This window comes from Rattus rattus, chromosome 6 (genome assembly GCF_011064425.1).
Source record: "Rattus rattus isolate New Zealand chromosome 6, Rrattus_CSIRO_v1, whole genome shotgun sequence".
Classification (NCBI taxonomy): Eukaryota; Metazoa; Chordata; class Mammalia; order Rodentia; family Muridae; genus Rattus; species Rattus rattus.
In genome coordinates this window covers 151,234,541-151,250,431 of record NC_046159.1, presented here as the reverse complement: position 1 = coordinate 151,250,431, position 15,891 = coordinate 151,234,541, and the positions used below count along the sequence as shown (strand labels likewise).

The 15,891-nt window shown below is 46.7% G+C and overlaps 2 protein-coding genes across 2 annotated transcripts in view; both read left to right on the top strand.

Moving 5' to 3' along the window:
- The window catches only part of Reln (reelin), a 425,071-nt gene that overhangs the window by 365,518 nt on the left and 43,662 nt on the right, over positions 1-15,891 (top strand). The window contains 3 exon segments of the mRNA XM_032907091.1: positions 2,503-2,671; positions 13,455-13,595; positions 14,672-14,849. Of these exon segments, the coding sequence (XP_032762982.1) occupies positions 2,503-2,671; positions 13,455-13,595; positions 14,672-14,849 (488 nt within the window).
- LOC116903645 (elongin-B-like) lies at positions 11,800-12,240 on the top strand. The gene has a single exon (XM_032906305.1). The coding sequence runs from the start codon at positions 11,800-11,802 to the stop codon at positions 12,238-12,240; it is 441 nt and encodes a 146-aa protein (XP_032762196.1).

The window sequence follows — 15,891 nt, the reverse complement described above, 5'->3', positions numbered from 1 at the left end:
ACTGTTCAGAACCTGTGTCATGGGTCTTAGGAAGATGGCTTAGTAAAGTTCTTACAGGGCAAGCTTGCCAACCTGAGTTCGGCCTGCTATCCCCCGCAAAAAAGTTAGAGAACATTTGACACCGAGCTAAGTCTCCACCGGACCTTTATGGCTGGAGTGGACTTTAGAGGGTAGATAGATCGGAGACGCCATTCCAAACTGAACCAGTATCTTAAGTACGGAAGGCTCCCCTGGCTCAGGAAGGTTGCAGGAGAATGAAGCGCATTGGCCTTAAAGAAATGTACTTGGTACCCCAGTGCCCTAATCCTTCAGTAGCTTAAGGAGTCGACAAAAATAACAAAGGACGCTCTCCCAGGGTTGACCCAGCAACACCAGAGCTAGATTCTCTCCTCATGAGCCAGCTGTGCGTGCTTCCGCCACAGGCAGGCGTGGTCTCCTGGGAGAAGTACAGTGAAAGAAGAAAGCACTAAGTAGAGGTAGCCACAAACTTCAAAGGACCTTAAAGGGCAGGTACAGGGACGTGTGCTTGGCAATGTACACTTCATTGCAACACAGTGGCTGTTGATAGGAGATCACAAGTACAGAGGCGTATCGTCCTGGTTTTATTTCTGTGACTGTAATGAAATGCCGGAACAAACATCAAGTTAGAGGAGAAAGAGGTTTATTTCCTCTTACAGTTCTGGGTTACAACCGGCCACACAGCCTCACCAAGGGATGCTTTCAGAGCTGCTGGCCCCATAGCCAGCGTCCAGAGGATTTGGAGAGGAGACTCTGGTCATGAAACCCAAGCACCGAGAGTTTCTCAAGGTTCTCAGGGGGTTTCAGTGTGCAGCTAAGACTGAAAGCCATGACTTTGAGAAACACTAAAGAGAGAGGTTGGAACGAGGGCATTTACAAAGCATTCAGTAGCCAGAGAAAGCAATAGAGGAAGAGTGGATCTGGGGGCGGAGGGGGGGCGGGTAGAGGAGAGGAGAAGCCGTGGCCGGAAAGTAATATATGAGAGAAGAAGAAATTTAAAAATAAGAAAGAGCAGCAGAGATGGGGAGAGGCTTAATGTTTAAAGGTGAAAGAGACAAGAAAAACCTAGCTTTCTGCAGACCCACACACAGTCTAATTGCTTTTACCCAGACTCCATGACTTCTAGCCATCTCTCCACACTTCTCTGATTCTTCAGTGTACTCCTTTATATAGTAGGGTGAAGTGTGTGTGTGTGTGTGTGAGAGAGAGAGAGAGAGAGAGAGAGAGAGAGAGAGAGAGAGAGAGAGAGATTACATGGTTTCTAAGAAGTGTCTTTTATAAGGAGAATAAGATTGGCATGGTTGGCCAGTTTTGTAGAATGGTCAAACCTGAAAAGACTGTGGCGAGAGCTGTCTTAGTGGCTAAGAGCCGTCCTTACAGAGTAGGGTTTGGTTCCCAACACCCACACTGGGTGGTTCACAACCGCCTGTACCTCCGACCAGATACCCTCAATGGACACCCATCCAAACACACAGACGTACACAAAAACACTCACCCAAAAGTCTGTCTTAAATTTTTGAAAATATTGCTCCAAACTTTAAAAAAGAAATCATTAAGTTCATTATGGGCAAAAATGGCATGACATTAAGAGGCGTCTTGTTGAAAAGGGGGGCTTCAGTGGGAGGAGGGGTGAGATGAGTGGTGAGGGAATGGGACTAAAGCTCAGGGTGTGAGAAATGATTGCTAACACTTGTATCTGAGGCCGGATGACTTCGTTGTAATTGTTCTAAGAGATTCTCATTATAATAAGTGATTCTGGAAAAGTAACTTTATCTCACTTGATCATGTCTCCTAAAAAGGAATGGTAGTTCAATGTCACTTATAAAATTAGCAAAACTGGACAGGCATTGCGGTGCGTGTCTTTAATCCCAGCACTCAGATCTCTGTGAGTTCAAGGTCAGCCTGGTCTACATAGTGAGTTCCAAGACAGTCAGAACTATGTGAGAGACCCCATTTCCAGATAAGTAGATGGATGGATGGACGGAGGGATGGACTCATGGATGGATGGATGGATGGACAGACGGACACATGGAGGGATGGACGGATGGACACATGGATGGATGGATGGATAGATGGATAGATGCATGCTGGATGGATGCATAGATGGATGGATGCATGCATGCATAGATGGATGGATGCATGGCTTTCTGGATGCATGCTGGATGGATGCATAGATGGATGGATGGATAGATGGATGGATGGATGGATGGATGGATGGATGGACAGACGGACACATGGATGGATGGATGGATGGATGGATGGATGGATGGATGGATGGACAGATGGACACACACTCACGGATGGATAGCAATAATATACAGAGGGGAAAACAAAACTGATAAATAGTTGAATGTCAGAAACAGAAACGTAGAGGAAAAGTCAAACTGTCTCATTACATTAAAGCCTAGGTATACACAGTAAGTTTCTGTGGCTCCCCGGTCTGAAGACGTATGCTTATACTGAGAACACTACCTCCTGTTTCAGCCATTGAACTGGAGTACTCCGTGGATCTCGGGCTGTCATGGCACCCCCTGGTGAGGGACTGCCTGCCTACCAACGTCGAGTGCAGTCGCTATCACCTGCAGCGGATCCTGGTGTCAGATACTTTCAACAAATGGACCAGAATCACCCTGCCCCTCCCTGCCTACACCAGGTATTTATGGTGTAGTTCTGTTTTTTCTCTAAACCCAGGATTTTCCTGACTTTTAATGTTAATAATTTTTTTTTGAATAATGGCTTACACAAGAAAACACTGGCCGTATTGTAACAGCTTGTGCGACTTGATTTAGAGATGCCAAGAACCAGGCATTGGACACAAAACAGGACCATTGGACACAAAAATAGATTTGAATGGGATCTATTTTTGTGCCATTTAAAACACTGTCAATATAGCAGTTAGTGGTTTCTTATAGGTGGATATATCGAGGAACTGTTTCCTAACATTAGCCTCTACTTTTTTCACCTTTATTTTGAATATTAATCTGGAATTTGTCGCCTGGAGAATGCCCTCTGTGAGAAACACGTGTAAGTGTTCCACCCACTGCACCAACAGGAAATGGCTTGGCCGGAGAGCAGTGCCCAGGGGATGGTGGTGGGGAAACCGAGTCTGACTTGCGTGTGCTTCACTCTCCGCTGTGAGGATCAGGCACCTTTCCCAGGGGAATGTGTTCGGATCCCTTCACCGTCTAAAGTGGGTGCGAGCATAGGAAAGCTCTAAAGATCATGATTGACACTGTTCCCCTGGAGGAAACCTGATTGGCTGCTGCCATCAACAGCACAGTGACCAGCACAGAGTAAGGGACAAGTTACAGTTTCAGCTTCTTATCGTCCCGTGGTCTCCAGACAAATAAATACTGAATAATCCTCCCAGCAGACAAGCGTGAAACTCCAGCGTTCGTCTAGGACATAACTTTTCTTGGGATTATCATAAATGGAGCGGTTTCTGCCTCTAACAGCCCACGGCTGCTTCACAATTGCTGGCTCAGAGGCAGGAGACTATATTAACCGAGAGCCGAGCTGCCAGGCTTAAACGAGATATGTGAGATTTTGTTGCTCGTTAAAGGTATTGTCGTACATGAATTATTAAGGTGGTCTTAATAAGTAACAGGGAAAAAAAACTCCATTAAGTCAGCCATCTTTTAAGTCTTTATGAGTTCTATGAATTATTACCTGACTACTTGACAGCATTTTGCAAATAAGTGGCATTCTAAGATTTACTTCAGCTAGTCATTGTGCCCTTGAGACGTCTACTGAAGAAAAGTAATTATTCCTCATATTTTAATCTATGTTTTAATTGTCTCTTGCACATACTCACAAGAATTTTGACCCTTTCAAACGGTACATGAAAAATCTGTGATATGCATCCGTTTTTCCCCCCGTTACCGTATTGAAAATACAGTTTGTTGACCACATTATCCTCAGGGCTCCTGTTGTGCGGTGCTCTTAAAGGTGACTCTGCCTTACACACAGCCCTCTGAGTAATTCAGAAAGAAATGGAGATGAGGCCCAAGCTCTCCTCCCTCTGTTCTCAGTCCCGCCATCTTTTCATTGTGTTTTCCCTTGTTTCAAGTTAAACTTTCAGTGGTAGAACGCCCGTGCTTAACCTCGCAGGAGGCCCTTACTTTGATCCTCACACAGAGAGGTTGGTTGGCAGACAGGCAGGCACACAGACAAGACATTAACGTAACTGACTGCCTTCAAAGCTTGGGACTGTGCTAAAGTGTCTGGGCAGTCTCTCAAGCCCGAGTTCGTAGCCCTCTGCTGGAGTTGCTATTTCAGTTTCTAGGTGTCTTTCTATAAGCAAGCATGGTACTGACAGCTTACCAATGCATGCTAGGTAGGTGTTAGGAGTGGCTGTGAGCGCCAGACAATTGGAGCTTTTCCCATCAGCTTTTGAGATGGCTGTGGAGCACCTAAGTACCGTTGGAAATGGGAGCAAATGGAAGATGTTTGCCCGCACATTGTCACGAAATGGTTCATCAAGCGGAAATAGCCAGTCGCCACCAGTGGCAATTGCTTAACCATTCATATAGTTAAAAAGATAATTTTAGGTATTTGTTTAGTAGGCTTTAGTACGTACTGGGATTCTCCCTATCTCAAAGATCTTTCGGTTCAGTAGAAGGCCCAGAGATCACCGGCGCTCACTCAAACTAACGATACAGCTTAGCCGTGGTGGGACGGAATACTGGAATATGATAAGCTATGGTTGGATATCACGAGAAAGTACGACTCGGTCAGGAAGGCCAGAGAGTGCTTTCATGAGGAAGGACGAACGGGTACAATCTGAAGGTGAACTGGGCAAAGAGCAGGGGTGTTCCAGGCAAGGAGAGTACACTGTGGTAGCAGGAAATTGGTGTGACTGAGTTCAGGAAGGAAGGACAGTGAGATGGGAGAGGGTGTCAAACCGTGAAGAGCAGGGCGTGTTAAGGTCTAGGGATGCTTACAAGTCTGTCAGAGTGTGCGGGAATAAGGAGATGTGGTTCGAGAGCATTGTACTCAGGAAAGCTTATTCTAACTGGACAGCCAGTGCGAGAGGGTAAGAGTCCCAGAGACAGACAGACAGACAGACAGAGATTGGTAGTATGCTCTCAATGGACATAAAGAGAAATGAAGACTGTTCAGCTGGAGAGTCTGACGATGAAGAGGACATTGTTACAGGGAGGGAAAGAGCAGCATTGAAGGTGACTCCAGCTCTCAGACAGACAACGTCAAATGGATCCTGGTGTCTGCTCCTGAGAAGGAATCCTGAGACTAAACACCAAGATACCTCATATCCACACTGGGCACTGCAGTGCTAAAACCTAAGGACCTGGCAGAGGATTTCATCTTCATTCCTGGCCATGCACTGGTTAAGTTGGATCTTCCTGGAAACCCATCCAATAAAATCAAAATGAATGAAAAGTGCTAGTGCGGCCTCACAGGAGTGAGCTCATGGTAATGGTGTAACGCTGTCCTAACTTCCTTCTCTGCAAAGGATATCACCTACTGGGGGAACCGGAAGTGACTCCTGCTAATTGTAACTTAACGCTTTGCTGGGGGAACAGTCTAAAAGTGCCACGGATGTGGAAAACTGGGAGTTCATACTGAAAGTCAGGGTCAGGGGGAGGAGTTTTGTGTAGAGATGTTCTGGCTTTGAAGAATTCATGGATGAAGAGACGAACGTTCTAAATCGGGGATCCAAGTGAACATGACAGGGAGGGACGAGTGGGCATGCACCTTAGAGCGACTGTTTAAAGCAGTAAAACTGGAAGGAGGCCATTCGTGGAGTTGGGCTTACTGACAAAAAACACTGAAGCAAGGCAAGAGAGTGGGATTCGTGAAAATGGAGTTGGGGAGATAACTTAGCTGGCAAAGGTTCCTGCTGTGCAGTCCTGAGGACCCGAGTTTGAACCTCAGAACCAAAGAACAGAAGCCAGGCATAATGACAGAATTGTGATCTTGGCACTGGCGCCCAAGACAGCACACTTGGGTTTGTGAATTCACTGGACATTCACAAACTAGGCTACTTAGTCAGTTCCAGGCCAGTGGGATCCCCTGTCTCAAAAGGACTCCTAAGGAATGGCAGCAAAAGTTGTTCTCTGGCCTTCGTGAGTACACACACACACACACACACACACACACACACACTTCTCACTGCATGTGAAAGGCAGACTCCCAGGTTTGAAGTTGGAAGTCTGTCATTAATGCCACAGCTGCATCCACTCTCCGGAAGAGACTGGCTGAGTGGAAACGGCTCACAGAGGAGGCTGGGAGATGGAGAGTCAGAATAACACGCTGTCACGTGTTATGTGGTTGCCACTCGAGATGTGACTGCCATGCAGGAAAAGATCAGTGACATCAGCCGCAGACAAGAAAACCGTTTCAAGTTTTCTCAGATTCTTTTTTCAGTCTTTAATGTCTTCAAAAGAATAGTTTCCAGAGCCTCTGGAAATAGTTTGTCTGGCCCGGGGGCCGGAGAAGAGCCATAAAGCTAATACAGACTTAGCCACTGTATCAGTGTCGTGCCTTTATCGCTTGCCTGTGAGATAGAATAGAATGCTATGAGGTGTTGAGAAAGGCTAAAGAAAAGACACGGTGGCTTCGAAATCAATTCATACCCCCAATCCCAGTCTGCCTTCCTCTCCGTTACCAACCGGACTTAAAAATAGCAGGTTAGTTCAAGTGACATGGGTTCTTGAAGTGTCAGCTGAGAACCAGAGAGCCACTGGAAGGGCAGGTAACTCAAATCCACCGAGAAAGGGCAGAAGGGAGTGGCCACGGTACAGCTCAGGTGAGACGCGGCTATTTTAAGTCCAGGTGAAAGTGATCCACTCCTGCTGGCCCAGTGACCCAGCTGCTGCCTTCTTTCTTAGCCACAGGAGCCATTAAAAAAATCTGTGGAAAGCTCCTCTAAGGTGCCCAAAGGAAAGAAGGCCAAGAGGGAAAAGGTGGCCCTGGCCCCTGCCATCATCAAGAAACAGGAGGCCAGAAAGGTGGTTCATCCTTTGTTTGAGAAAAGACCTAAGAACTTCAGCATTGTGCAGGACATTCAGCCCTAAAGAGATCTAACACACTTCATCAAACGGCCTCCACTACGTCAGGCTGCAGTGGCCAAGAGCCATCCTCTATAAGCGGCTCAAGGTACCTCCTGCCATCAACCAGTTCACCCAGGCCCTGGACAGGCAAACAGCGACTCAGCTGCTTAAGCTCGCCCACAAGTACAGGCCAGAGACAAAGCAGGAGAAGAAGCAGAGGCTGCTAACCCGCGCTGAGAAGAAAGCCGCTGGCAAAGGGGACGTCCAACTAAGAGACCACCTGTCCTCCGAGCAGGGGTCAACACAGTCACCACCTTGGTGAAGAACAAGAAGGCTCAGCTGGTGGTGACTGCCCATGGTGTAGACGCCATTGAGCTGGTGGTTTTCCTGCCTGCCCTTTGTTGAAAGATGGGGGGTGCCCTTCTGCATCATCAAGGGAAAGGCCAGGCTGGGGAACCTGGTCCACAGGAAGACGTGCACCACTGTTGCCTTCACACAGGTGAACTTGGAAGACAAAGGCGCTCTGGCTAAGCTGGTGGAAGCTGTTAGGACCAATTATAATGACAGATATGACGAGATCCGCCGCCACTGGGGAGGCAGCGTCCTGGGTCCTAAGTCTGTGGCTTGCATTGCCAAGCTGGAAAAGACAAAGGCTAAAGACTGGCCACTAAACCGGGTTAAATGTACACTTACGTTTTCTGTACATAAATATAATTACAAAATTAAAAAAATGTCTGTGGGAAGTTAAAGGAGAAACGAGATCACACGTGTAAGAACCGGTATGTGAGGGGCAGGGGTGATGGTGAAGAGGCAAAAGCAAAATAAGGCTGAAGGCAACTTCTCGGTGAGGTCCCCACAGCGCCTGAGAGTAAAGAAAGGAGAGCCGAGCCAGCAAGCACAACATTTCCTGTGATCTTCAGATATCATTAAAGAGAGATTCCTTATCTCTGTCCATTGTTACTCCAGTACGACAGGATGTTTATGGAGGCTTCACCGTCCAAGCCTTCATGACGGAACAGCCTGTGTAAAATGTTCAAACTAGCTGGAGACATACTGCGCTGACGATACAGGCCCTCCCCCGTGTCACATGACACTTCCAGCATCCCTACTGTGGTGTGCTGGTGTGTTGGGTCCACAAAACATAGTACTTTTGTACAAGCCGTAGTACCACTGAGTCCCCCTACCGACTATGTTGCTGTATTGGCACTCGTGTTAAAACTCTGTCCGTGCGTCCTACAGTAGAGACTCAGCTGCCTCTGAGCCCTGTGGACGGCCAGCTTACTACCAAGTTTTTAATCAGAGAATCTGATGTTTGACTGGTCCTGTACATGGATGTGACTTACTAAAATTGCTTGCCCGGCTAAACGTAAGTCATCCTCCATTGAAAAGCTAAGCTGAAGCGAGAGGAGACCTCCTACATGCAGTGAAACGTACTGAGCCCTCAGAGGGCGAACTTGGAGAGTTATAGTTTCTATCGTTGCCTTCTATGATTTCTTTTTTCAGCACAATTAGTTTTTTAAAGCTGCTTTGCTTAGAGATGAGAGCGACTCCTTTTTATTTTGAATTCCGAAGTTTAAAGCCCCCTGTGCTTTTGAAGGGATTTCTGTTGCCTTGTATTTCTATTTATTTAAAGGGCAAATGCGCAAAGTTAGAGGCTCCCACCTACTCGGTAGCCGGTTCTGATGCACTGCCAGCACTGATTCCTAAGTAACCCCGCTTACCCTAACCCCGTGCTGTTCTGATGCAAATTCGAGACGCCGTAGCATTTCAACCGCAAATATTTCAGTGCACGTCACTAGACAGGAAGAGCATTTTGGACAGCTGTGATGTAATTATCGCAGCTAAAGATGGCAATTTCTTGTTCGTAACGTCTTCAATATTCATCACTCAAAAGTTCCCGGCAACTCACAAAAGTGTCATAAAGCTTCTGCAACTCAGGATACAAACCAGGATCATTTAAGCCTCTCAGGCCTCCTCTAAAGTTCCTCCTCCGGTCTCACTGAGTGTGACGGCATAGAACTGTCCTCTGTGAGGCGGGTCATAGGGCCCTCTCCTTGCTGATGACAGGGAGATTCGGTGGCTTCTGGGGTACGCTGCAGCGTATCACTTCCCATTAGGTCACACATGCGCTCTCCCTCCCCAACAGAAGTACTCCAAAACCTTAACGTCATGGACCCTGAGCCTGGCCGTGAGCTGCCAGAATGCTAGCATGTCGAGCATTTCAGCTGTTGGTCTTGGTTTTCGTCTTCCCTCAAGACCACCATCACCACGTTCCTATCTTTGCTGATGGGCTGTCAGAAGCATTGTATACCTCGCACCAGACCAACCCCCTACAAACCTCTGGCTCTCTTCCTCCTTTTAGTAGACAGAGCTGGACAAAGTGGGTATCTGTTTCCCCCCATGTTGTACATTCAGGGGGCCGTACCTAGGTACAGTGAAGGTCACTGTTCATCTCCTCCCCAGAGAAAAGGAAAGCCTAGTGGAGTGGCTCATTTAAATGCTCCTTTTGCTAACTGATTGGTTTTTCATGAGTTGTGATAAAGTAATCCTGGAGGCTGGATAAACACTGTATATCGTGTGTGTGTGTGTGTGTGTGTGTGTGTGTGTGTGTGTGTGTGTGTACGCTATATATATATATATTATATATAAATATATATTTAAATATATAGCAGTACCTAGTATAAGCCAAATGATCCTCGCCTTTTCTCGCTGGTTTGTTACTGAACCCGTGTATGATGAAGGCCCTTGGCCTCGACATCTTCGTCAGCAGATTAAGAATTACCTTGGGAATTTGATGTATCTCTTTGAGGGTAAATGTAATGTCAGGTAAGATCAGAAAGGCTGAGATGGTTAGCTATGGTTTCTTTCAAAGGAGCTCTTCCCAATAAAGTCTTCCTGGGTAAACCGAGTCATCCTGCAGCATCTAAGAGGAAGCCTGTTAAAATGGTGGGGCCACATCATGGGGGAGGTGCGGGGAAGACAGGAAGGCTTAGCATTGGTATTCACCGACCTGTGCCTTTGAAGCACCCCCAATGTGTTGACGGGGAGAAAGTGGTATGAACTCAGAAAATAATCAGAAGGAGAGGTTTCAAGGGTATGTGAGAATAAGAAATTTGCTCTGGGGCCCTTTCGCCTCCAACTCGGAGCAGCAGCAGCTGGTGGCAACCATCATTCTACGGGACCTTCAGGATAAGCAGTGACAGCCGCGGAGGGAGACCCCAGAGCGCTCGTAGGTCTTGGTAAACATGAACAACTAATTAATTTTCACAACACCCTTGTGAGTCAGGGAGCAGCGTTTCCTGAGCTTTGCAGATGGGAAAGTATCAGCATGTAGATCTAAGTGATTTGGCCCCTCTCACAGTGAGGCCAGGCAGGGCTGGGAATAAGTCGTTTCACTGGAAAGGCTTAGAGGTTGAATTCAACTTCCATATTCTCTCTCTCACTTCTTCCCTTTAATGAAAACGCTTCTTCTCCCTGTGAAATAATACTGGATGGTGCATTTGCCTATGAGGGCGTGACTACCAGATATCGTCGCTATTCCTAAGAATATAAAACCATTGCATTTCAAAGGGGGAGTTCAGACATTGTCATATCTGACCTCCTTATTGTGCCGAAACACTCACTTGCTCACCATGAACATAGAGCTCGCTGGTGCCAGGGTACAAATTAGAGCACTCGCTTATCTTTAGACCCATTGGCCAACTCCAGTTTTAGTACAGTCTTCACATGGTCTCCTACTGATTCCTTTTCTGTGGAACTCCAGAGAGAGGCGTAGACTGAAAGGGGGCCGGGTTGGAGGTCTCCACAAAAGCTGTCACCTCCAGCAATTCATCTGGCTCTCAAATCTCCTGTTCAGTCTCTCTGTTCAGAGGCTGCCCAGACTGTGACTGAACAAAACCAGTCATCAAAAAGCCACCACCTGCTAGGCAGCCCGTGCCACCTCTCCAGCCTCCTCCAGCAACCATCAAACTACTGTCCCTGCCCTGCTGACCCTAGTTTCCCCCTCGGCCACCTGCAAGGTGTCTTTTATTTGCTTTTTCTGGGAATCTCTTTTGCTGTCGACTTAATATTCTCTCAGTAGATGTTTATGAAATCCCATTTATAAGGGCCACAGACAGTGAAATGATGAACAGAGAAAATAATTTAACAAAAGAAACTGCTTTAAAAATGGACACTTTATAAGGTGACAAGGGCTTTGGTAAACACATGTGTGATATTGGGGACAGGAAAAGTTGATTACTTGTTATTATCGATAAGCACCGAGGACACAAAACAATATTCCTGGCCTTTCAGAAAATTTGTGGTAAAAAAATCAGGAGACAGAATAAATTATATGCAGGCTAACTATGTATCAGAATAGATGGTTATGAGATATGGGAGTGTGGTGCTCCACTGGGTGACAAGATGTTGCTGTGTAGAAACAGAATAGTAATAAATTCGGTCACTAATAAGAGCAGAGGTACTGAGATATACAGCCCTGGTGGGGGGCGGGGCATCGATACAACACGGGCTCCCTGCGGAAACAGTGGCCCCTGAATATCAGTTCCCTGTCCCTGTAGAGCCCCACGCAGAGCTGAGCCAAAAGGGATCTGCACCACATGCTGCCTTTTGACTTAACATGCCAGGAAGGAACCGTGTTCCCCTGAGACATCGCACATACATGCTAAACTGCGTTAGACACCACATAAGAGCAGATTGCTGTGGGTCCGAATAGTATGACACAAATGCCATTTTTAAAAGAGTTAGAGAGTCACCAGGATGGACCCACATGTTTCTCATGATCCAGCGCCACAAGACCACCATCTTTACGGACGCCAAGGAGTCGAGTACCGTGTTCGAACTGAAGCGCATCGTGGAGGTCATCCGCAAGCCGCCGCCAGAGGAGCAGCGGCTGTGCAAGCTCCTCGATGATGGAAAAACTCTGGGCGAATGTGGCTTCACCAGTCAGACAGCAGGGCCACAGGCCCCAGCCACAGTGGGCCTGGCCTTCCGAGCAGATGACACCTTCGAAGTGCTGCGTATCGAGCCCTTCTCCAGCCCTCCGGAGCTCCCAGATGTGATGAAGCCGCGGGATTCTGGAGGCAGCGCCAGTGAACAAGCTGTGCAGCGAGGGCCCCAGGCCTACCCGCTAGGGACCCATTCCCCCAATAAAAAAAGATTTGGCTGTCTAAAAAAAGGGGGCGTGGTTAGAAAGAAAATGTCTCTTTGAGGACCGCCGTTCCCTGTGAGACCGTAAAGGACATGCAGAGATAGAACGAGCAGAGAGAGTGCGCGCTCCTGGAGGGGAAAACACAAATTCAGAAAGGTGGGGACGAGTCCAGTGTGCTCTGGAACTGTGCTTAAGAAGGGAGGCCGAAGGACAGGCTTGGTGTTTAAACTCAATGCAGCAGGAAATGAAAGATCCGAGGCGAGGAGACGCCTCTGCTGGGCATGCGGGAGCTGGAGAGCAAGGACTGTAAGAAGTCAGCTTATGCCAAGATGCTCAGGACACACACTGGGCTGGGCTGTTTCCCAGAATGAAACTCTTAAGTTCTAGGCTGTTCTCTTTTGATTATTGATCACATTTTATGTTCTTATCTTCAATTAGGAAACGTAAGGCTGTTTCTGTTGTTTCACCTTTTCCCCTTCCTGAAACTCATATTTCCCTGATCAAAATATTAAGCCCGTTAGCATAAAGTATGCCTGGCTCAGTAAACACAATTCACTCCTCTGCCAGTTCTGAAGGCTTGCACGAGGCCCGGGTATTGTTTGGTTTTTACTGCCATCTAGTGGCTGTGAACATGTTTGTTGTTTGCCGAACAAGACGCTCTCCAAACTGCGAAGGAGAGCGGAGAGAGGCGCTGCTGCTTCTGGAACAGAGAACTTCTGGGTTACATGGATTTATTCCATAAAAATAAGCCCATCTTTATTTCTCACCCCCCTTCTCTTCTCCATATATAATTATCTAGGGTTTCACTGACCTCTGTTTTATGGAGGTCTGTAGGCTTCCATTAGGAAAACTGCTCCTGGATGCTGAGTGAGGCGGATGCCCTTAAGAGCAAGGGAAGAGCATGAAACTCAGCCCGCATTCTGTCCTAAGTTAGAGGCAGAAGGGTTACAGCCGCTGGAGGGCAGACATCCTTCTCTGACATCTCCTTGCGATGGCTTTCACGCAAAACTCACACCTTTATTGTTCCCCAAGGCTCCTTAGCCTGTGATGTCATCTTCTTTTACAAGACCCAGCAAGATCCCAGGGGCGAAATGCATGCCGAATCTATGTGTCTGGCTTATAGCGTTAACTAGAGGTTTGCGTGGGCCATGGCAGTAATGAATGTGCTTTTGAAAACAGGACTGGGCGTGTGCTCCTTTGTGCTGCCCTCCTCGGGCTTTCTAGACTACATTTTCTTCCCGTCGCGTTCTTCATTGTAAATCTCTTCTTCCAAGGTCTCAAGCCACTCGTTTCCGCTGGCACCAGCCAGCGCCTTTTGACAAGCAGCAGACGTGGGCGATAGATAACGTCTACATTGGGGACGGTTGCCTCGACATGTGCAGTGGCCACGGGAGGTGCCTCCAGGGAAGCTGTGTGTAAGTCGGAACGTCCCTTACGTCTAAGTATCTTGACTTATCCCCCCCGGCTCTCTAGAACCGGTTTTGTCATCACTCCCCAAGTGACTAGCTTTTGCATTTTGTATCTGAGCTAACAGATGGCCACTGTAACTACTTTCCTTTAGTGATTAGCACCTGAACGACAGCTACCTTGCCAAGAGAAAGCTCAACTGTAATTTGCAATGTTCATTTTTCTGCCGTTTCTGCGATACATTGGAGTCTTGGAAAAGATGATAGAAGGGTTTCAGGGGTTCAATAGATTCTCACCAAAAATAATATATTAAGTCAGGGTAAAAGTGAGGGCATGCATTAGTTGATAACTCTCATGTTGTTTGTGTGGTAAAGCATAAACATATCTGATCGATTTATCAGGCGTACTTCACAGAAGAGACATACACACACATGTACCCACGCATGTACACACATGTGCACACATATGCACTACAGCCTTTTATGCTTCATTTTCTAAAATCTTGCTGTTTGATTGAGTGTACAGACTCTAATAGAGAATGCATATGACCTTTTCCACTAATCTATAGCCACAGAAAATCTGGCCCTTGGTCAATGACTGTACGCCTATTCAGGATGACTCTAAAGAGCCCTGGGCAGCCTCCCTGAACACAGAGCTGAGACCTCTGGGATGGCAGTGATCACCCAAGGCATATCTTCTGTTTGCACACAGCCACTTGGTTCTTAAAGCGCTGGAAGTTTCCGTGAAAGAGACCAGTGCTGTATATTATCATCCCCCAGAGATGTGTTGGGCAGCTGCAGACCTATAGGCTCCCCTGTTCACATGAGTCAGGGCTTTGGTGCATTGTTTAAACGTGTTTCTTTCTCTCTGCCTAAAACTACTACTTCAGGAAAGCCTACAGGAGGTTAACTCAACCTTGGGTGGCCTTAAGGAGAGTAGGAGCTCCTTAGCAAACCTCTGCTACTCTGAAGAGCAGTAACCTATCAGGACCCCAGACTAGGAAACCCTTGGCTTCCATGATGTGGGAATACTCACTCATGGGCTTCCTTCGATGTTGACTCTGCCTTTCTTTTTCCACACCCAGCTGTGATGAGCAGTGGGGAGGCCTGTACTGTGATGAACCTGAGACCTCCCTTCCCACCCAGCTCAAAGACAACTTCAATCGAGCTCCCTCCAACCAGAACTGGCTGACTGTGAATGGTGGGAAATTGAGTACTGTGTGTGGAGCCGTGGCTTCGGGCCTGGCTCTCCACTTCAGTGGGGTAAGAACTGGGCTGATGGTTTACTCTTTTCTCCACCCCCTAAGCTCCCCACAAGTCCCACGAGTCCCCTTTTAAGTTCAATCAGCCAATAAGGTGAGTTACCCTCAGTGCTTAGTCATGATCTGAACTTCCAACTTTACATCAGACAGCATTGAACGTTTCCAGTATTTTCCCACAGAACACTTGAGACCATTTAAAGACTCAGCTTGGGTCACCTCAGTAATATTTAAGAACACGTTTTTAAAGGACTTGCATAGATTTCCATCCTGAAAAAGGGGCACCTGTAGAGTGCGTGTTGGGGGTAAGGGGGTTCCATCTGGATCAAGCTATAACTGAAAAGGCTTCAGCTCACCACACATTCGGGATTAAAGAGTAAACATCTCGGACATGAGCTTTGGTATTTCTCGGATGTATTAGCAACAACGTTTGTAAATCATTCCAGGAAGAGTAACTTATCAGTGATTAGAACATTTGTACTTTGAGCCTATTATTTTGTGTGTGGCAGAAGCAATATTAGAAAGTTTTCCTTTGAAAAAAATTATAATCATTCTACTTTGCTGCTAAAATTTACCTTTTTAAAAGCATAATATCCCTAGTATCATGATTAGATGGGCAAATTCATTTTTAAAAAAATTAACAATTCACACTCAACTTTTTTTTTTAACTGTACTCTATCACGGAGTTTATGTTGGTGCCAAAGAAGTAGTCTTGTATTACTTATATCCAGTATTCTACCCAGGAGTAACAAAGTGTATGCATCATAACGGTTTTTTAATAGTTGACAGTGTTAAGAATGTATATATTCAAGGTACTCTTCTACCTCAGGTAGAAATGGGAGTGGCCCAGATGTCCATATATGTTCAACTAACAAATACCTACTTAGCAAGACTAATTGATAATTAGTATAAATGACACTAAGTTAGCTACGAATACTTTAGAAAATGGTATTTGGGGCTAGGGAGAGCTGCCTCAGTCAGTAAGTGCCTGTATACATAAAGACTTGGATCCCAACATCCATGTAAAAATGAGGCATGGTAGCCTG

Bases quoted from the DNA above. Each gene is read 5' to 3' on its own strand.
- LOC116903645 (XM_032906305.1), top strand. From the start codon at position 11,800: ATGTTTCTCATGATCCAGCGCCACAAGACCACCATCTTTACGGACGCC.